The sequence below is a fragment of the Eublepharis macularius genome, chromosome 9 (assembly GCF_028583425.1).
Source record: "Eublepharis macularius isolate TG4126 chromosome 9, MPM_Emac_v1.0, whole genome shotgun sequence".
NCBI lineage: Eukaryota > Metazoa > Chordata > Lepidosauria > Squamata > Eublepharidae > Eublepharis > Eublepharis macularius.
In genome coordinates, this window is record NC_072798.1 from 15,185,590 (window position 1) to 15,207,042 (window position 21,453).

Below are 21,453 nucleotides of genomic sequence, written 5' to 3' on the forward strand. Positions count from 1 at the left end.
GTGATTTTGTCAGGCTATGGGTGACAGGATATGGTAGACACGTCTCTGTACTATTGCAACAAGAAGTCCAAGCTCTTGGTTAAATGGTTTTATTCAGAAATCCAATCATTTCCATAGATATGCCCATAGAATTACTCAGAGGCAAGAAGGCATCTAAGCAGTACATACTTCCTTGATAGGAATAGAAACTTGAAGAAAGTACATCTTTAAATAGACATTTTCCCCCTCCCACCTAGACCACAGGTTTGCACAGGAAAGGGTCCTGGGAATTTCTTCTAGGGTTTCTACATCAGCCTAGACAGGACAAAAGGCATAAGAGTAAACTGTAACATTTCAGACAGCGCAAGGTCACTTCTGTGAGCTTCAAAGGAAAGAGATAAGACAGCTGTGTTCTCAGGCTGCTTGAGAAAAGAAAGTGATGGTTAGGGCATTTGCACAATGATATTAAGGCACAGTATTAGCAATGGTTCACCACACAGAACAATGACATGGATGTAGGGGTACAGACATGACAGATATGGTATAGCCTGATCTTGGCAGATGTCAGAAGCTAAGCAAGGTCAGTTCTGGGATGAGGAAGACCAAGGAAGGCTCAGAAGAGGAAGGCAGTGGCAAACCACCTCTTCTTCTCACTTACCTTGAAAGCTCCTTATGGTGTCACCATAAGTCAGTTATGAATTGTCAGCACACATAGGCATAATGAGAGTTGAAAACTCATGAGCGTGCTTGTACGTTTTGGACTGACTAAGCATCTTTTTCATAATGGACAATTTGAAAGGCCTTTTAATTACCAGCATTAATAAAGAAATGAAAGGGAATGTTGATCAGAATGTACAGTAATTCAAGAATGACTCTTTTACAGTATGGCACTAGGAATATTAACAAACGATGAATTAGAGACGTGAAGGTATTTGGATTAAACAGGGATAGGTCTGTGGAGTGTACGTTAGTGGTTTTAGCACAATTTTTTTCCTTTTCACAGACATTAAAATGTTTCCTGAAAAGGAAATTGAGTTCTTATCTGTAATTTGAGAATTTAAACAGAAACTGATAATATAAAATAATTTACCATTGTCCCATGATAGTGACACAAACCTACCTGTATGATTAGAATAATTTCCATATATTCTATTGTTAGAGAACTGTTAGCATTACAAAAGGAGAACAAAGTTGTGTGATTAGCATTTTAAATGAGTTATCTTTCTCTGAAATTTGATTTAGCCTTTGTTGGCTTTTTGGATTAATTGTATCTAACAACTTTTGAGAAGATCTGCTTTCTGATTTGATGGAAGTAGGAATTAAATTGTGAATTCTCAGGTTCAGAAGAAGCAGAACTTTTTTCAATTTAGTGTTTAAGGACATCAGCCATTTGCACTCAAGGAAATATTTTCAGCTTAATTGGCTAAAATATCGCTGGTGACAATCTGTACTGAAGATGCCTTAGTTGTGAAAGAGTTTATCTATGACCTCTCCCTAGCCCACATACTGATATGACCAGCTTGAACAGACATATGCATCTAGCACATTGTTATTTTGCTGTTCCCCCAAAGAGCTCAGGATAGCATATGTGATTCTTCTCCATTTTGCCCTCACAACAACCTGTGAGGTAAGGCTGTTAGCAGTCAGACCCCCTCTTCATGCTGAGAAGGTAGTTCATTGATGTAATATCATAAACCCCTTCCTCCTGCGCCAGAAGTCCAAGGCACTGCCAGGCTCAAGGCATGCTAACTGGACTGAAGCCTGGAAAACTACCAGAACATGAGTCAGAGGTGGTTGACTGACTCCCCCTCCACACCCCGGAGAGACGCAGGCATAACAAGGCTTCCCAAGAAAAGCCCTGTCTAATCTTGTCAACACCCTGCTGTACTTCCCTCTCATCCATCTATCCTAATCAAAGCTGTTCAGCAAACCTGGTAGCTTTCCCATCCGGTACTTACCAGATCATCAATAAATATTTTCTTCTATAATCTACCTCAGATAGGAACCATCAAACCTCTCCCAACTCTTTCGTCCATCTCCAGAGACAGCCATTACGTCATTGTTTTGGGGCAAAGATGTCAGTCAGTTTTGCGCCAGGGAACATTTTGCCCTATAATTGGACTTCCCAGCCATGTGCTCTGTGTGTGTGTTTGGGACCCACCATACAAACACACACCAAAATTTGTTTGAGCTTCTTCTCTTCTCCGTGAAACACTGGTTGTTTTGCTGCTGTCTTCATGGACCTCTATCTTCAAGACTGGTAACTATCACCTTCCTTGAAACTGCTTTCTCCTATTTTCCTCCCTGGTTTTCTTAGTCTTGTGTGCTGTGTGTATTTGTGTTCTTGCCCTTTTTGTTTCTCTGTAATAAAAAACTCTTTCCTGTTGAACATCTGCCTATTTATTTGAGAGTTCTCTAAGGGAATAATCCTAGTATACATAGGTGGAGAATCCCAGTTACCCCCTCTCGCTGCCTCCTTAATGCTAATTCCCTCAACCAATTAAGAAGACCTCCTATTTGGGTAAAAGAGTGACTGGCTCAATATCAGCTTGTGAGCTTCATGGCAGAGTGAGGATTTGAACGTTGGTCTTTCCAGTTCTGGTCCACTGCAACCCACTATCTCTCAGTGAGAGTTCCTGAGACTGTAGCATTTCACACTGCAGGCCAGGACGTATGTGTTTGTTCCACCACCTCAAAAATACTCCTACAGAGCAGTCCTAAGCAGAGTTACTCCACTGAAATCAAACCATTGAAATCAATGAGCCTAGATTGGAGCAACTCTGCTTAGGATTGCAGTGCTAACGACAGAAAATCAACATGTCTGGCAGAAGAGTTAAGCTCAGTTGTTCCCAAACATTTTTGGTCCACCACCCCCTTGGTTCCATAAACTCATCTTTGGTGCCTCCTACCCTGCCCTGTAAAGAGAATTAATCAGAACAGCGGTTTGCACGACCCACTAAAAAGATAATAATTAAATTCAAAACAGTAACATTTGTTCTTCAGTTTTTCTGTTTCTGCCATTTCTATTCTGAAACAAAGAATCTAATGATTAAATACTATTATGTGACAGACTTACTGGCAAAAACTTGAAAATGACAAAGAGGCAAAAGTACACGTTGATGACAATTTCTCAGAGTATTCTGATATGACTAGAGCTCTGGTGGCATACTTAAAAATTCTGATAGTTCCTACCAGATTTCATCACCATGCAGAGGCAGAAACATGAGAAAGGAAGGTGTTTCGCTCTAGGTCCTAGCCTGGTCAATTCTAAATAAGTGAACAACACGCTCGGAGGGCCCACCTTCTGTGCCTCCATCGCCCCCTTGCCTCTTAGCACCACCCTATGTAATCCCCGCAACCCACTTTGGGAGCCACTGTTCTAGCTTTTCCTTCTCTGGATTTTCTGCACATATGATGTTGTTTACAGGGGGAACATTCAAACATGTGACTGATGTGGTCCCAATGGACTGTATGACTTGGGTTGCCAATTCTGAGATGTGGAAATTCCTGGAGATTTTGGCGTGGGGACTAGTGAGAGCTCGACTGGACACAATGCCATGGAGTCCACCATCCAAAGCAGCCATGTCCTCCAAGGGAACTGCTCTTTATAAGTCTAGATATCTGTTGTAATTCTGAGAGCTCTCCAGGCCCCACTTGGAGGTTGGCAACACTATACATGACCTCTCTGTATGCGCACATGCACACTCTTTATACACATGCACACACACACACATACACACAACAGTTCTTACTTATGAATGACCGACAGCCGCTACACAAAGTCTAGTTTTGTTTGGACGAACCTCCAACCTACTTCGTATTTCCTGTGTGACTGTAAAGTTACCTTTAAAAGGGGGGGGGCGCAAATCATCTCCCATGCACATGCAGAGGTAGGAGAAGAGCCCCCTCCTTCCCCACCGTGCCAAGAACTTTAACTAGCCAAGAAAGGCCGTGGGGGGAGGGATCTTTGAATTACTGATGATGCCACACCTCTGTCCAAGTGTGGTTAGATGATACAGGAAGATCCTTGGCAAGTGCATGGAAACACCAGTAATTAGGGTTACCAACTCCAGGTTAAGACATTCCTGGAGATTTGGGGGGGGTGAAGCTTGGGGAGGCAAGAAACCTTAATGGGATATAATTACATAGATTCCACCTTCCAACGTTGTTATTTTCTCCAGGGCAACTGATCTCTGTCACCTGGAGATCAGTTATAATTCTGGGAAATCTCCAGTCACCACCTGAGATTGGCAACCATATCAGTAATGCAAACACACACACACAGAGTAATGCAAACACACACCAACACACACACACCAGCCCTTTTTGGCTAGCTAAAGTTCTTGGCTCGGGAAAAAGGAGGGTATGTGCCTCCAGGTGTGCATTGGAGATGATTTGTCCCTCCCCCGCCACACACTGTTTTAAAAGTAAGCTTACAGTCACCTATTAAACACAAGGTGGGTTGGGGTTTTGGTGAAACCAAACTCAAGCTTCTGTAACATGTAAGGAGGTCCGAAGTAACAGTAGTTGAATAACAGCTTCACAGCAGTGGAAGAAATATCTCCCCTCCAGGTTCTAGAGACTCAGTGCCCATAGCCAGCCTTCTTCATGGGGGAGGGGGGGGGAGAATGCAACATTTTCAGGTGTGATGAGACTCTCCGCAGCCAAGTTACATGACTGAGGGAAGGCTGATGTCATGGCCTGGTAGGCCTCAAGCTGAGGAAGGTGCCCATCTCTTCCTTAAGTTGCGCTTCTCACAGTCTCAATGAAGTGGCATATTTCTGAACCTCACCGTTTTCTTTGAGACCATCTCTTTATTTAAATAGGAATCATCATGTCATAAATTAATAGATTCAGTATGGCATAGTAGCTGAAGCATCAATCTGGGACATGAGGAACCAGGGATCAACTCAACAATATTTGATTTGGGGGCCAGTCTTTCTTTTCAGTCTGATTTACTTCAAAGAGTTGTAATGAGGAGCGAATGGGGAAAGAATCATATACATAATACCCTGAACTCAGGTGCCAAGTGGCAAAATAAAATTGTACTAGATAGTCAGAAATCTTTTTTTTTAAAGATTCAGGTGGGACAAAACAGTAATCTAGACGGGGCAGTCCACTTCCTCGCCCCATGCTGGCTAGCACCATGAAGTGAGGTTCAAACTGCTTCAGGAATCTTCCTTGTACGATGTTTTCCTGTTGGCAATTGCTTAAGAAGAAATGAGTGCCTGTGTTTATTCTGTGAAGAAAAGATGGCCCTTCTCTTCATCGCCTTCACAAATTTGCCTCTCTTCTCTCAAGCAGATTTGCCCTGGTCACCATATTGAAAAAAAAGTCCCCCCCCCCCGCCCCTGCAGTTTGGGGCTTAGAGCTGTTTTTCCTATTATGCAGTAAGGATTTGAACTGTACCACTTCACACTTCAGGTGGCAAGTTTCTGAAAATCATTCGTTTACTCATTTTAAAATTCCACAAACAGATTTTTGGCCTACTGGCCCATCGGGTTGCCAAGAGCCTTAATAGAGCCTTAATGGGACGTTATTCATCAAGTGACGTTATTTACCTCCATGCTGTGAAATATTTCTGCTGCCCATTTCTACACACTAAGCCTCTATTAAAGAGACAGGTCGTTTTCCACCAGGCCTGTTGGCAATGCTACATCTAAAGTAATCAGTGATTGAGGAAGTTATCTCGACTTTTACTTTAAAAATTTTGGTACCTAAAGGTTTGAATGAGGGCTGAGACTGGATGGCTTTATTATTGTGATATATTTGCCCTAGGTCTAATACTGAGTCATTATGGAATATCCTGTGCTTCATTCTGATAATGTTACTGCAGTTGGATTTTGACTTTGTATTGTAGTATGTCTTTTGTGACTTGAAGTATCTGTACCTTTAAGTAATGAAATGGGCTATCTTGGCTGTCAAGGTATGCATGAAGGGCCTCTGGTCTCAGCTTGTCCCTGGGCCATTTTGAAAGCCCCAATCCATCCCGGCTGCTTCTGTGGCCATACTGCTGCTTCAGGTGGTTAAGCCTGCATAGACACTGTTCTCATATTCCAGGATTCTGTTCTCATATTCCAGTGCAGCGGGGAACCCCTCACCTCTAAACCAGAAAGAAGGGGCAAACCCAGAAAAGTATATTTCAAGTTGAAGGTTGGGGGTCCCTTCTAGAAAGCTTGAAAAGGATCGTCCTCTTGACCCCTCCTTACTTTTGACTGGGGGGGGCAAGCTACCAGGTGACCACTGGTGGCCCCATTCCCCGCTGCTGCTTAATAGGCCCTCAGGAGAAAAATCAAAGGGCTTCTCAGAATCACACCAACATGTGACATCACTTCTGGCAAAAAGGAAGTGATATCATTGCACAAGGGTGACCCTCTAGGATTCAACCAAAACTCTATTAGAAGATTGTCTCCAGCTCCCAAACTCTCTTGTTGGGTTTCCACTGATGGCTGGCAATGCTACTTTTAACTCCTGTCTTCAGACTGCACTACATGGTATGGATTCCACTGGATTTTGTGGGGGCAGCTGCTTCAAACAGTAAGCAGTTTTATGTGGACTGATGCAGCTATGTAGATGCTTCCGCACCACACTGCAAGCCTACCTACCACACATTCCTATTGGCAGAGGGCTATGGCATGAAGACCTGTCAAATAAAAGGACCAGTCCACCAAGAGTGCAGGTACACATACGATTCTTTGCTGTTGCAAGTGACCAGCAGATGGTGCTCTTATTGGATGCATTAGCCCTTAGCAAATACAGGAATGAATCACACACAGGAGAATGTAACTATAACAAATTGGGATGAGTTAACCATTAGCCAAACTAGACTAAGTCCAGCTTTGATAGTTTTTCCACAAAGCTCGATGCAAGCAGAAAACTAGCTCAGCAGGCAGAAAGGTGCTACCCGCTTCTCCTTTCTTGCTATGCTGATTTTCTGCTTGCAAGGAGCATTTAACAGTAGGGATTGTTCCAAAATGAGATTCTCCATGATCCTGTACCTGCTGCCTGAAATGGTGCAGTCTGTTTTACCACCTCATTCCCTTCACATTCTCATGTATGTGTGAACTAAACTCAAATGGTGGGTTTGTTACACTGAAATAGCTATTCGTGGGAATGTGGCTTAAGGCAGATCTCATTGATTGAAAACTGTTCCGCTTCAGCGGAACTTGAAAGATGTACAGTCTCACATTTTGTCTTTCCAGTCTTTTTAATTAAAAAAAACCCCAAACCTGTTGCAATTTACATTTCCGATATTTGTGGCTTGTGGACATGAGATTTATTTTCTTTTCAATGGAAGGATTTCACAAGCATGTGGATCATAGGAGCATTACCACTTCAAAACCCTCGGCATGTTATCCCACATGCATAGCGGAACGACATATCCATGGGTCGCAAACAGAAAACTCACACAAAGAAAACAAGGCACCGTTAAGAATAAATGGGGGGGGGGGGTCAATGACCAAAGGAGTTGTGGGCGGCCCAATCCTCAAACTACTTACTCCTATGGCAGCTCATTGAAGCAAAGAGAATTTGTATGGAGGAGTTGGGGGAATCAGAACTTTGTACATAAAAACTGTGGGGGAGGAAGGGGTGGTATTTCTAATGAGGACGGCAGCTATTGCTGTCTGGAGACGTTAAAGTTGTAGATAGTTTGGAGGTTCTTTGTCTCTTTTGCCGTAGGTGTTGGAACCTACATTGGTGGGTGAGTAGATTGCTCCGAAAGTGTTGCTCGAACGGACTAAGAAGTCGGCTAAGCGTTGAGTCACACAAGTGGCTGTGTTGCACTTCCGTTTCTCCAAGCGGTGACTGCAGACAGTGGAACAAAACAGAGAGACCACCATGAAAACTTTGCAGCAAACACTCATTTTTGCTTTCAGCTGTTATTGAATGAACGTCTTAACAACAGATTGTTTTATAGGAAAGGGAAGTTGTATGTTTGGGGGATGGAGCTGCTGTGGAAGCTTTACTGGGAAACAACATCCAAATCTGATCAATGAAAACTTGGCTGTTGAAAGAACCTTCCCTAGAGCTGGCAAGCTTTTAAATTTTTTTTGTATTAGTGTTACTGCTGATTTATGATGTTTTTGTATTATTATTAGAGATGGGCACAAACCAAAATATGAACCAAAATTAAGCACGAACCAGGCTGGTTCATGGTTCACGAACCACAGTTCGTCAGATCCCATTTCTGATGAACCACCACGAATTTTATGCTGGTTCGTTTGGTTCGGTTTTTTGGTTCGTCACTGCAGACAACCTGGTGCCAATCAATCAGTTTCCTAGGCAACATGGGATGGACTTCCTGCAGACCTTCTTCTGACCCAGAAGTGATGATTTTCTGACCTGAATGTGATGTTTTCACGAACCAAACGAACCGGTTCGTGAACTAGGGGCAAGTTTGTGAAAGTTCGTGGTTCACGGTTCGTGAAATTTGATGAACCACGAACCACATGATTCAATTTTTCCCCGGTTTGTGCCCATCTCTAATTATTATTGATTTCATTGAATCCATGTATCTTTTTATAATTTTTTTTTGTTATCCTTAACAATGGCAACAGACTGGACTGTGACGACACCTCATGAACATGAAAAATCCCTTATTGGGGATTATTAGAAAAAGGTTTAAAGACAGAGGAAAGAAGAAAAGGTAGGTTTTACTTGGAAAACCCCAGCTGCACATTCGTTAAAGTCAACAGGGACAATGAAGCAATCCACCCTCCCAGATCAGCTGAGAACATTTGGGAACTCAGATAACATCCAGAATGTCAGTTATTTCTCCTCTGCTCTTATATAATTTTGTACTGTGTGACCATCCAGTGCTGTATTGTGAAGTGCTTTGGAGTTTTCTCTTGGTTAGTTTATTAACCTTGGAAGAGACTGCCTTGAACTTGAGCATTGGTGAACTAACCATTGCAACAGTGCTCGGAATGCATCCCTTTTTGCTGACTCAGGCAGTATCAATTAACAGACAGAAGATCCTACAAGATTGTCAGTGCGCCTGAGAGCCAAGACATTACAGAGCCCTATTCTTTGCTCAGCCCCGGCTAGATAGCTGAGGCCAGCACAATTTCATCAGACCTTCAAAGCTAAGCAGGGTCAGCCCTGGTTAGGGGACACCACCAAGGAAGGCCAGGGTTACTATGCAGAGACAATGGCTTATCACCTTTGTTCATTTTCTTGTCTTGAAAATTCTGTGGGTTGCCATCCGTCGACTGCAACTTGACAGCTCTTTACACCACCATTCTTTGCTTGCTCTGTTTATTTTTATAAGAGTGCCTAAGGACTATTTCTGAACTCATTCTATATTCTATACAAGTTATGTAGGGACCCTAAGGTGTTATAGGTCTAACATATATTGTCCGTTGCCGTAACTAGGTTCCTATTATGTAATTGCTGCATCATTTAATGTGTCATGTTAATAGTAATGCTTTGTTTCAGATTTCTGCTTGTTTCCAGATTTCTACAATCCGAACCCTGTTGTATTGTTTACTGGATGTCCTGTCCTGTTGATTGTATTGACTTACATTGTGTAATCCTCCTTGAGTCTCAGAGCTAAGCTACAAGAGATGAATTACATGAGGAGCAGGTGAAGGGAGTCATAATATTAGCTGGGAAGCTAAGTTTAAAAGAGATTGGCTCTGTCAATTTCCCGTCTCTACAGAGCCAGGGAGATCCTCTTCACCTCTTAGAAGGGGAGGTGAAACTAACAGAGCCTTCCAGAGGCAAAGAGGAAATTAACAAATCTTCTGAGCAGCCATATCCCTGGTCCTGTAGAGAGGGGAAATTGACAAAGCCTTCCGATCTCTTTTAAAACTCAGCTTCCTGGTTAACATTGCAACTCCCTTCACGTGCTCCTCCTCATGTAATTTGTCTCTTGTAGCTTGGCTCTCAGTGAGAAAGGTAGGTTATAAGTAAATGTAAATAAAAATAAAATAATAGCCATCTTTGAATGTGTGCATATTCTCTTAAATACATGCATGAAGGCTAATATTCCAAAAACTCTTAGATGGCACTTTAATACAATTTTACTTCCCTTCCTCTTGCAGCTACAAATTTACTCCCCTTCCTCTTGCAGCTACAACCCCCCCGCCCCGATCCTTTCATGGATTTTTGAGTGCCATGTCTAGTTTAGCCCTAAGCAATCCGGTTTTTAAACAAGCCAGGGCAGATCACATAAAAGACTTTATGAATACAAAATGATTCATCTGAGATATCTCAGTCCATTCTTTCAGACTCTAAATGCCTTTTTGACAGGCTGCATGAGTTCCTTGCCTCTGTTAAAAAGAAACCGTGATTTAGAAGAGTTTTAAAAACCCTGCAATACCAATTATTAGCTAAGTCTTGGGAAGATGCAAAGCTGTATTAATTAAATTACATGACATTAATGAAAAGCACTCTTCCCAGACCAAATTTCGCTTGATTTGGGGATCTGGAGGGAAAGCCAGAAAATTATTAATGTAATGGATGAATCATCGTATACTGTCAATTAGAATTTAGTAAACAATCGTTCAAATAAAATGAACATGTATTCTGAAATTTTTTACCTAGTACCAATCTAACTGAGGTAGGTAAAGATTTTTGCATTGTCAAGGTCGTGGCCCCTGCTATGCTCTGGAGGTTTGGGGTTCACTGGTGTATTGCAGGCCTGATCTTCTATGGGCTTCTTTGGAAGTGCTATTAGGATCTTTGACATACTTTGGGATTGCTAGAGAGATGCAGCCTGAGAAGCTGTGAGACGCTAAGAAGGAATGCAGTTATCAGCATGGCCAAAGATTTTTCATCATAACAATTCTACTTTCTCTCACTGTTCTTTTTCTCTCTGCATAGATGGGAACCTAGCAAAAAAAAAGGGGGGGGTAGAGTAGAGTGGGTAGTGTCTGAAGAATTTAATGCTTAGCAGGGGGAGGGGACAGCCATTCCTATCAAGAAAGTCTTTCAGTACTGAACTCTTAGGTTATTAAAAGCTTTAACTCATGCATCTTTGGACTCATACAGTGAAGTTATTTGAGATCTAAGCTGGCAGTCTCTGACACGCAGAATGTATCAGATGGAACTGCTTGGGAGGGTATTCTTATAAAAGGAACGTGTGTGTGTATGTACCATCAAGTTGTAAATGACTTATGAAGTCCCCGGCAAAGAGCTTTTGAGGCAAGTGAGAAGCAGAGGTGGTTTGCCCTTGCCTTCCTCTGCAGAGTCTTCCTTGGTGGTTGCCCATCCAAACACTGACCCTGCTTTGCTTTGGATGAGATCGGGCTCTGCCATGCCACCTTCCCTCCCATATAAAAGGAATGGGGGTATGATAAAATGGAATTGCATAAGAAAGCACATTTTATTATAGGGAACAGGGATGTTACTTACTTACTTACCTACTCTAGGATTCTATGGTTCTATGACCTAAAGTCAGTGGAGGTCCTTCAGGTCTTTTAAAATTAGAACAGAGTGCTCTTAATTGTTTGACTGGCAATTGAAATCCTTGCCCGAGCTCTTAGCCAACATGAAGGCATTCAAGGCATTAGCGTCAATGTGAACCACAATCTTTATGAATGATTCCCCAATCAGAATATTTGAACACATAGTGTCTGTTGATTGGTCGTGATAGAGAGCCACCGAGATATAAAGTTACCTTGAATAGAACAGAAGTTCTTGGGCCAGGATCCAGTTTCCTAATATAATCTCTACTATATAAAAGGCAACCCATGTTGCTGATGACTCACTTTTTATCCTGGTAAAGGCACAGTGAGTCGTCGACAATACTGCGCCTGTGCCAGGAGAAGCCCAGAGAAGCAGTGTCTGCAGAGGTGGTGGGGAGGCCCAGTGCTGTGCTGTGCCCCTCCCAAGGCCTCTGTGGTGCAGCCCTCCCAAAGAGCCCTCCGGAGGGCTGCACTGATGCAGCAGCCTTCTCCATCACTGCAGGGCCTTGGACAGGGCACCGTGCCGGACCTCCCTGCCACCTCCACGACCATGGAGGTAGCAGGGAGGCCCAGCATGCCAGCATGGCCCTCTGGAGGCCCAGTGTGGCAGCGGGAAACCCTGGTAAAGTGGTGCGGCCCTCTGGAGGCCTGGGAAGGCCCAGTATGGTGGCCCAGCCCTCCAGAGGCTGTTTTTTAGAGCCTGTTGTTTTTACAATAGGTCTGGTTACTAATGGTCTGATAATTTAGATGGATCTCAATGTACAGGGCTAGATTCAATCAACTGTAAACAGAACAAATTCAGCGGATGTATCCTCTCCCCTCCATCTCTGTTCTCTTTGCAGCACTCTGTGTCTCCCAGAAGCTGTTCCTGTGGGTTTGTGGAAACTTCCATTATTACCTTTTTTATTTAAAGCCTGCTGTATTCTTAAGTAAATTCCTTTTAGATGCTTTCAATCATCCTGACATTAATTAAGAGCTAATTTGATTCAGGATACAGCCTAACTCCATCAAAATGTAAAACTGACCTTGTCGTTAGTTAAACATGATATTTTGTTTTCACTATTTTTCCAAACTTTTTTTTTAACTGTAGACATTTAAAAACATAACAAATGTCGAAAATGTGAAGATTGACAAACAATTCTTGTCCATGCCGTCTAGAGAGAACTAATTCCAAAATATAGGAACGATGTTATTGACAATTAATTTTGATTTTTGCTTAAAATTAGAACTCTCATTTTTAATGCCACCTTAAGCAGAATCAACAACACCCTTCTAAGCTCATTGACTTCAGTGGATATAGAAGGGTGCAACTCTGCTTAGGAGTGCACAGTTAATCGCTTTATTTGGGATGCACAGCTATGATCTAGAAACATCATAAATTTGCTTGGGTCATTTGGTAGAAAAAGAGCTGGAGGAACTCATTAGCATAACTCATTAGCATAACTCATTAGCATATGCCACGCCCCTTGCCACTACCGGCAGTGTGTCATTAGCATAACTGATTTGCATATGCCACACCCCCTGGCATCACCTATCCTGGTTGTTTTGGAGCCAATCCTGGCCATTCAGGGCTGAAATTGGGCCCAAAACGGCCAAAAGGGGCTGAAAATGGCCCAAAAGGGGCCCAAAATGGTCAGGATCGGGCCACTGCTGAGTGGGAGAGTGATCCACCACCCGTCAGAGGCCCAATCCAGGCTGTTTCGGACCCATTCCAGGCTGAAACAGGCCCAAAATGGCCAAGGGTCAGGTGGGTAGGGCCACCTGACATGTAACCTCTTTGGGGAACTGCCGGAACTGCATTCCAGTGCATTCCCCCTCAAAATGAGCCCTGAATTTGCTATATTCGGGACTAGCAAAGCAACCTTTATAGTAAAGCATAATATTTCATTGACCTGCACATCACTTTTTGCACCTATAATTGAATTTGCCACCTATAATTAAAAGACCTTTTATATCTGCCTAGTAACAGCCAAAGGATGGATAAATTAAAGATGCTAAGTACAATTTTGCCTTTTCTAAAATGGTTATCCAATTGATTTTTCTTAGTGGTTTTGATGGAGTTTAGCCATACTCAAAAGCCTTTCCATTTTTTTTTTTGGTCTCTCTCCCTTTGATTTACTATTTTCCCACTGTGATAAACCTCCATGGGGCTAAAAGCACTTTGATTAGAAACATTTTTTTAAAAAAAAACCTTTAATCTGATGAATTGGGGGCACATTTTAATTCAACCAAATTATTTCTTAATCAATATGTTTAACAAACTAAGGCTGCAGTCTTAAAAACACTTTACTCGGAGTAATAGTGAAATCCTTAGACCCAAGTCACTCTGCTTAGGATTTCACTGTAAGTCCCATTGAATACACTGGCTTAGGCCAGTCCCTAAAACATTGCAACCCTTGAGGGGTGTGCTGTTTTGAGCAGCCATACAAGGAAGGTAGTCAGAGGCCACCCTCCTCCTCACTGCTCTTTGTATCTGCAAAAGCATGCTGGCTAGAAAACAGGAACGGACAAAGCCTCTTCTTCCTCCATGCACACACATGCAAGCCCATTCCTTCCCCCAAACCATTTTGAAGGTGAGTGTGTTGGACGTAAACGGTGAGTTTATTTGGTGTTTAACAGGAGGGAACACCAAATAAACTCACAGTTTATGTGCAGTGCAACACACTCACCTTCAAAATGGTTTGGGGGAATGAATGGGCTTGCGTGTGTGCGCATGGAGGAAGAAGAGGCTTTGTCCGTTCCTGGTTTCTAGCCAGCATGTGGAATCAGGCCCTGGATTGGATCAGACAGACGGGGAAATCAAAATGGCCCTGGAGCGAGCCAGGCTGAGTATCCCTGTAGAGCTGAACAAGGCTACTAGGACTTGGCTCTGTTTGCTCCAGGTTGCCAATAGCTCTCCAGGGCAGCAGCCAACTGGGAACTTTTCCTGTAAGTTAAATGGCTGCTCCACCCTGGGCTGAATCCAGGAACTTTTTCTGCTCATCCTCCATTCCTAACAACAGACTCTATTCCACGTGGACAAAAGCCATACAGGTCCCATGATCTACAAGACAGCCTTTTTGGTGGTCAAAAGGAACACTTTCCCTCACTTTGTCACCGGTGGAAATCAGGTTGGATCCACCCCCCCCCCACCCCCTCCCCTGTATCAGCATTAACGATATGAGCAAAGCTGAGATTTAGATGCAATCTGTTAATGCAGCACCTTCCCGGCACCTCCAGAAAAGGATAATTATAGTATCATCATGCCATTAAGTGGTAACAATGACTCAATGTTTACCTTTTGGGTGAACTTTTAAAGGTTATTTGGAGCACTTGCTGATATCGTGAGAATGATTAGCATGACAAGCTCTAGCTCCTTTCAGCTGTTTCTGAAGCTCTACCCCCCCCCCCCTCACCCCAGGCTGAATGGCAACTGGTCCCCAGGGACCTTCTACGCATTCTTCCCCAGTCATTTGCTGCAATTTCTACAATCTGGCTCGATAAACACCTCGTAGAATTTGCTGCTGTATGCAGTGGCTGCATCTGTAAGCTCTGTGTGAAAGGAGTGTTTTTTCTCTCCAGGGAGGAAGGAAACACTTCCCTATCAAACCTGGAGCTCCAAAATACAGGCTCTCTTGTTGCAAGCTAGTCCATAGTGAATGTCATGTCCTGGTTGGACTAGGATCTGGGAGACCCAAGTTCGAATCCTTACTCTATCAGGGAAGTTCGCTGGGTGACCTCATATGACTGTTGTGAGGATAGAATAAAGGAGGAGAAGGAAGTGGTAGGTCCCCATTGGTGTGTCACTTTCTAAATAAATAAATAGAACTTTTGTTTATGGTTGAGGTATTTATTAATTTATACTCTCCAATGGGGTCCCAAAGTGGCTTACATTCTTCTCCGTTTTTCATTCTCACAACAACCTTGTGAGGTTGGTTAGGCTGAGAATGTATGGCTGGCTCAAGACCTCCCAGCAAGCTTCTATGATAGAGTGGGGAGCTGAACCTGGTCTCCCGGATCCCAGTGTGACATTCTAGCCACTACACCACACTGGTTCCCACATTTCCCTTCCTTGCTTGCTATTTGCAACTCAAGGCTGTCACATGGCACATTTTGATTTACTTGTCATAACCTGAGGAGCGGAGGGGACAGGGAGGAAGGGAGGAAGGAAAGTAGACCTATTTTGGCAGCCGTGATGAGATCACCATAATTTCTTGTTTTAACCTCCTTTGTCGAGAAATACAAAAGTCATATTTCCAAAATTATTTGGCAGGAGATGGCACCAGACCCAGGGTCACTCAATCACTTTTAAAAAACATGTTGGACCTATTTAAATGTGTGATTTCCCCCACGTGTCTGAAATGGTACAGTCCAAGAAAGGCTATGCCATGATATTTCCAAAAGTGGAACTGGGAAATTAGGTAACAAAGTGAGGAACATTCGTGTGATAAATTTTAGACTGCTCCAAGTGGCGAGTTATGTTTACATTAGACCTTTCTGTGCTCCCACTAAGAGGAGACCTACAGGGGTTTGTAGCGACCTCGCTGAGAGTTGATCTACAAGGGCAGGGTCAAGTTTTACCAAATGACATCTTTTTATCATCAGCTTTGCTAACTGATGCTTTAAAAATTCAGGTGTTCCTATTCTTGTGCAGGTGTTTAGTTCATGCACTGTCTTCAGCTTCACCAATGAGCTCACGAATTATCAAAATTTTCTAGAATTTGCATGAGTGTGGGTGAGAGCTGCCCCTATACCTTCCCTTTTCAAGAGCGTGTCAGATAGTCCCAAGAGCATGTCAGATGGTCCCTGCAGGCGCTGCAGCTGAAGGACAAATGAGATTGCAAGAGACACACGACTACTGCTGAAAACTGCAGCCCTGAGCCTATTTCTTTTTAACCCCTCTTCCCTGTAAAGTCTAGGAAATTAAAATGCAAGGCTTGATGTCACAATTATGTGGTTCCCCCATTATTGCATGTGGCAGCCTGAGAAGTAAAGGTGAGGTAATCAAAGCACAATGATATCTTATGGTTTTTACCTATTAAAATTAGGATGGAGAAAATGTAACAGGGCTGCCGTTTTCAGCAGCAGTTGCGCACTGTTTGTAAGATCTCATTCCACCCTGATCGGGTCCTCCACTATTTTTCCCAGTATTCTTTTTCTGTGTCTAAGAACTTTCAATTATCCAGGGTTTTTTTAGTTCCTATGCAATGTAAATTATGAAAGCCAGCATGGCATAGTGAGTGATGGGCTGCCAAGTAATGGGAGCAGAAGTTATGGTGGGGTAAACAGAATAGCAGGAAGGGGAGTCCCTGACTGTGATACTATGTTAAGTACAGTGGTACAGTGGTTAGGATGATGGTCTCACAGTGCAATCCTAAGCAGAGTTACTCCAGTCTAAGCCCATTTATTTCAATGAGCTTAGACTGGAATAACTCTGTTTAGGATTTCACTGTAAGATCAGGGAGGCCCAGGTTCGAATCTCCACTCTGCCACAGAAACTTAGTGGGTGACCTTGGGTCAGTCGCTCACTCTCAGCCTAGCCTACCTCACAGAGCAGTTGTAAGGACAAAATAGAGAAGATAACATAAGTGATGTTGGGTCCCCTCTGGGGAGAAAAGTGGCATATAAATAAAGTAAATAAAATAAGTAAATGCTTCATTTCTTTCTGCCGTCTCTATCATATCCACATTGGAATCATTCTGTGTTGTTTCTAAACCTGAATTAGAGCCAAAACACACGTTAAGAAAAACCTAGGTTCAGCACGTGTTCTCTTACCTCAAGGTTTGCCGGGATCTGTAGGAGTCCTGGAAGCTTAAAGTAGGCGTCCTGGAAGCTTAAAGATCTGTAGGGGTCCTGGAAGCTTAAAGTCCTGGAAGCTTAAAGGATCTGTAAGCGTCCTGGAAGCTTAAAGGCGTCTTGGAAGCTTAAAGCTTAAAATACAGGCGCCTGTATTTCCCTTTCCCTTTTTGCTGCTCTGTAAATGCTAAACTTTAAGCTTCCAGGACTCCTACAGATCCCGGCAAACCTTGAGGTAAGAGAACACGTGCTGAACCTAGGTTTTTCTTAACGTGTGTTTTGGCTCTTAGGCAGCCTTAAACAAGTTAAGCTCCTTGCAGTTTTTATAATTTGGGCGGCCCTACTTTTCAGACCTATAAAGCGCTCTACACACGATCCTCTCGGTATGTGCATTTGCCATTTTCTGTGAATAAGGCAATGCATACATTTTCTGGCTTTAGTATATGATTGGAAACTCAGATTATTGAAAGAATATGTTTGTGTATACCAGAGGTAGAAAATGGGCATAAAACGCTGAACATAGAGGATCACATGTAGTGTGCTTTCCTGATGTATGAAGTAGGAACATCAAAATCATAATGACTGAGAATGGCTCTACTTTTGTTACGTTAATAATAATACTGTGCAACCAGGGCCAGTTCCAGATTTTCAGGGAGCCCAGGCAGTGCCGTCTCTTCCTCTGCCCACCACCAGGCACTCCTGCCTCCTTCCCTCTCACCCACCTGCATGCCCCACACCTGCTTGTGTGTCCTTCCCTTGTCTGCTCACAAGCCCTTCCATTGCCCATGCTCACAGCTTCCTGCAAGCATTTCCCAAGGGGGAATAGGCGGTGTGTGTTGCAGGGAGCATTGGCGGTACAGCACTAGCAAGTGAAGGGTCAGGGGCAACAGCAGAAGGGGGCCCTGCCAGAAACCCTTGGCCCTGGCAGCTGCCCTACCTTAGGGTATGCTGACGCCAGCCCCTTGACCAACCATACAAAGTTTGTATGAGCTACTGAGAAAATATCCATCGATTCTAAATATTTATCATTTGTTGCTGTATGTAACAAACCGCTTCAGTCTCATGACCTCTGAAACAAGTTACATGGTAGACAGAATCATGCGATACAGTTAGGGGTGCCAGATTCCCTTACCCTCCTGGCAGGAGGTGGGGAGACCTGGCTCTTTCCTCCTCCTTCCTCTCATCATGCTGTACGCACATGTGTGGCTCCACAGCTGCGCAATAACATCATTTCTGGTGACGTCATCAGACAGGCACAGGAGTGCACATGCACTTCACAGCAGGCCAATTTGGGCCTCAACTCCCAGGCTACAAAGTGCGGGAGTACTCTCGGGATGCTGTGATGATGTCACTCCTGGGAAAGACGCTGTCACGCTGCCCCAGGAGTGTGCCTGGGAGGCCCGTTCCCGTACCTTTCTCCCCCACCAGCCAGATGAGTGGTGCCGGGGGGGGGGAGAACCTGCCCCTACTGGGAAAATGGGATCCCTAGATACAGTCCTTGTTATGTTGTAACACCTAAGAGTGAAGGTTGCATGTTTGAATGCCTCCTGATATGGAAAAAAACCCTCTCCCTGCATAAAAAACGCTGGGTTTTCAGGCACAAGACTTCAAGTCCAGCCTTCCTCCAAACATGATAATCTGCCAACGATACAAAACTGAATTATTCAGGAGGTCTTTCTACACAGAATATAAGGCTGTGTCGTAAGAATTAGCTCAGAGAGATGCCTTGGTAGGGAGAGGGGCTACAGACTATGTTGATGGGTACTGTCTGCTGATGTAGATACGCGCTTACAAGGGAGTTTCCACATTGCTAAACATGCCATGGAAACTACTTATGCATTGTTTCAGAAAGAATTTATCTCTGTGCTCAGCTTTATGCTTGTTTTCAAATTTTCTGCTACCTCAGCGGATTGTATCTGCTCACTGAATATTCTAACTGTTGTTCATTATTAGATTTTGTTCGGTGAATGACCCAGCTGTTGATTCTATTGTATTTCACTTGTACTGTGTAATCAGCCATGAGTCTCAGTGAGAAAGATGGACTACAAATAAATAATAAATATAAAACTTTTTTTAAAAGCTGTGTGGAAGTATTCAAACATGGAGATTCTCATTTTCTACCGGAGGTGACAGAGTATAGCAAAAACTGGATCATATTATTCTGCTGCTCGTGGAGCTTGGCAGGTGATAGCACCGCTAGTCTAGACTGGAAAACTGGAGACATTAGACTGGCACAGATCTGTAAATACTGATATAGTAGTACATTGTCCCTTGGTCCATTATTATTTATATCCGTGCCAAAAATCCAGGGAAATGGGAATCCGAAAAATCATCCTTACCACAAAATATGGTGGCGGCGGGTGCCCTCAAATAATAGCTGACTTATGGACCCCTGGTGAGGTTTTCATGGCAAGAGACTAACAGAGGTGGTTTTCCATTGCCTGCCTCTGCATCTCTGGTCTTCATGGGAGATCTCCCATCCAATTACTAACCAAGGCCAACCCCGCTTAGCTTCTGAGATCTGACAAGATCGGGCTTGCCAGGGCTATCAGGACACTGCTTGATATAAAAAGTTACAAATTATGTGCTTCCCACATGGTAACATGGTGAGTTGCTTCTCATGAAACAGTTTGAAGTAGAAAAATGACTACTTATAAAGAAGCCCTTTGTTTCTCTGAACTCAAGAGGGGCTTGCTCTGACAACTTTCAGGAGTGTGTGTGCATTTATAGCCACCAGAATGATTTTGGAGAATTATCTTTCTCTGACAGACAATAATCTGCAGGCATGATTCAAGCCCATTTGCTGGCTCCAGATATTCTTAACAGAACAGTTTTTGCTTTAGAAGAAACAAAACTCCTTTTACTTGCCTTCTGCCTTAAAAACCTACCGTATTAATCAGCGACAAGGATCTCATATATCCCAATTGTTGAAAAGTACAATAACTGGGATAGATTTGATAACAACTCCAATCTTAAGCTAATAAACATTATTGTTTCTTGTGCAGAACTTCAAAAGCAACATGAAGGCTATTGGGATACTTAGTACCCTACATTCTAAAGTATTTAAGGTGGCCCCATTTCAGTTGGTAGGAGGTTTGCAGCCATCTTGGACCATAGAAGCTGCCATTTTACTATGTCTTATCTCAGGTGTGTCATTCTGTGGGATGGGGAATATCTTTGGAGAAATGTTCCCGAGGGCATTTAAGGGCCATTTGGAACAATCTTAGAAGTCACTCCCTTTTTATTCACTGGGGTTTATTTACTCTCGGGTTGACTGACATATGACTGGAACCTTCAGGAAACTGAGGGGGAGGGCATGGGAAAAAGTACATCAATGTCACTTATGGATAAAACCATAAGTAACGTCATTGCTGCTCTAGGATTTTGTTGATCGCAAGGGTCATTGATGTCACTTCTGGGTTTTAGCCAGAAGTGATGTCAGCAATAACTTCTCCTCCATTTCTCCCTGCCATTCATTCTGCAGGAATTCTCCGGGAGTGACACCTGATATCCGAAGAGTAGTTCCCCTGAAAGGGAACTGCAAACAGTTTCATACATTCTGTAGTTAACTGTCGTCATGACTAATGGTATTGGAGGGGGTTCAGCCCACCAACAAAATCAAACCACCACTGAAACTTCACCCTATGAAAGGGTTAAGTACCACACAATATAACTATAATTAAAGAGCCAAATGATGTCCAAATTCAAAACAAATGATTAAAAAACAGCCAGTGTAAGAAAGCCCATAACCAAAAATATCTACCTTACCCTCACTGATAATTGACATATTGATAAAGCACCGCTTCCCAACACTGGATGTTTGGCATCCTTTATTAGGAAGTGGCAGGCACAGGGTCTTACAATAAGTAGTAAATACGCACAAGAGCTCCTTGCATTTTTGTTTTAACACCCTGCCAGAAATCGGTACAAGATTCACACTTGGATTATTGTTAGTTGTTCACCTCTAAGGATTTTTAAAAAGCCTTTACCGTAGAAATCTTTTCTTGCCCTTTCCTTCACATACTGATTATTCTAGCTCTCCACCTAACCCTCCAATATAGCTTAACTTAAAGTTTTGATTTTCTTTTTAAAGAGGCCTTCTTTTTTGTAATGAGCCACATTTAGCCCCCAATATAAAACTATATCAAACTTCTAAATTAGTAACCCAGTTTCCCAGCTGGGGTATAGTTGACCTCCAATATGCTCCCATGCCTTTTTTTCTGTACAGATACAAAATGAAACATTGTGATAAGTGACAATATTTTACAGTGTTTATGGGCTCAGTAAG

The 21,453-nt window shown here is 43.1% G+C and overlaps 1 protein-coding gene across 1 annotated transcript in view; it reads right to left on the minus strand.

Annotated features, from left to right (window-relative positions):
• Window positions 1-7,208: 7,208 nt before the first annotated feature.
• The window catches only part of IAPP (islet amyloid polypeptide), a 29,911-nt gene continuing 15,666 nt past the window's right edge, over window positions 7,209-21,453 (minus strand). Inside the window, exon 5 of the mRNA XM_054988869.1 lies at window positions 7,209-7,785. Within this exon, the coding sequence (XP_054844844.1) occupies window positions 7,614-7,785 (172 nt within the window). The 3' untranslated portion in view covers window positions 7,209-7,613. The remainder of the gene's footprint in view (window positions 7,786-21,453) is intronic.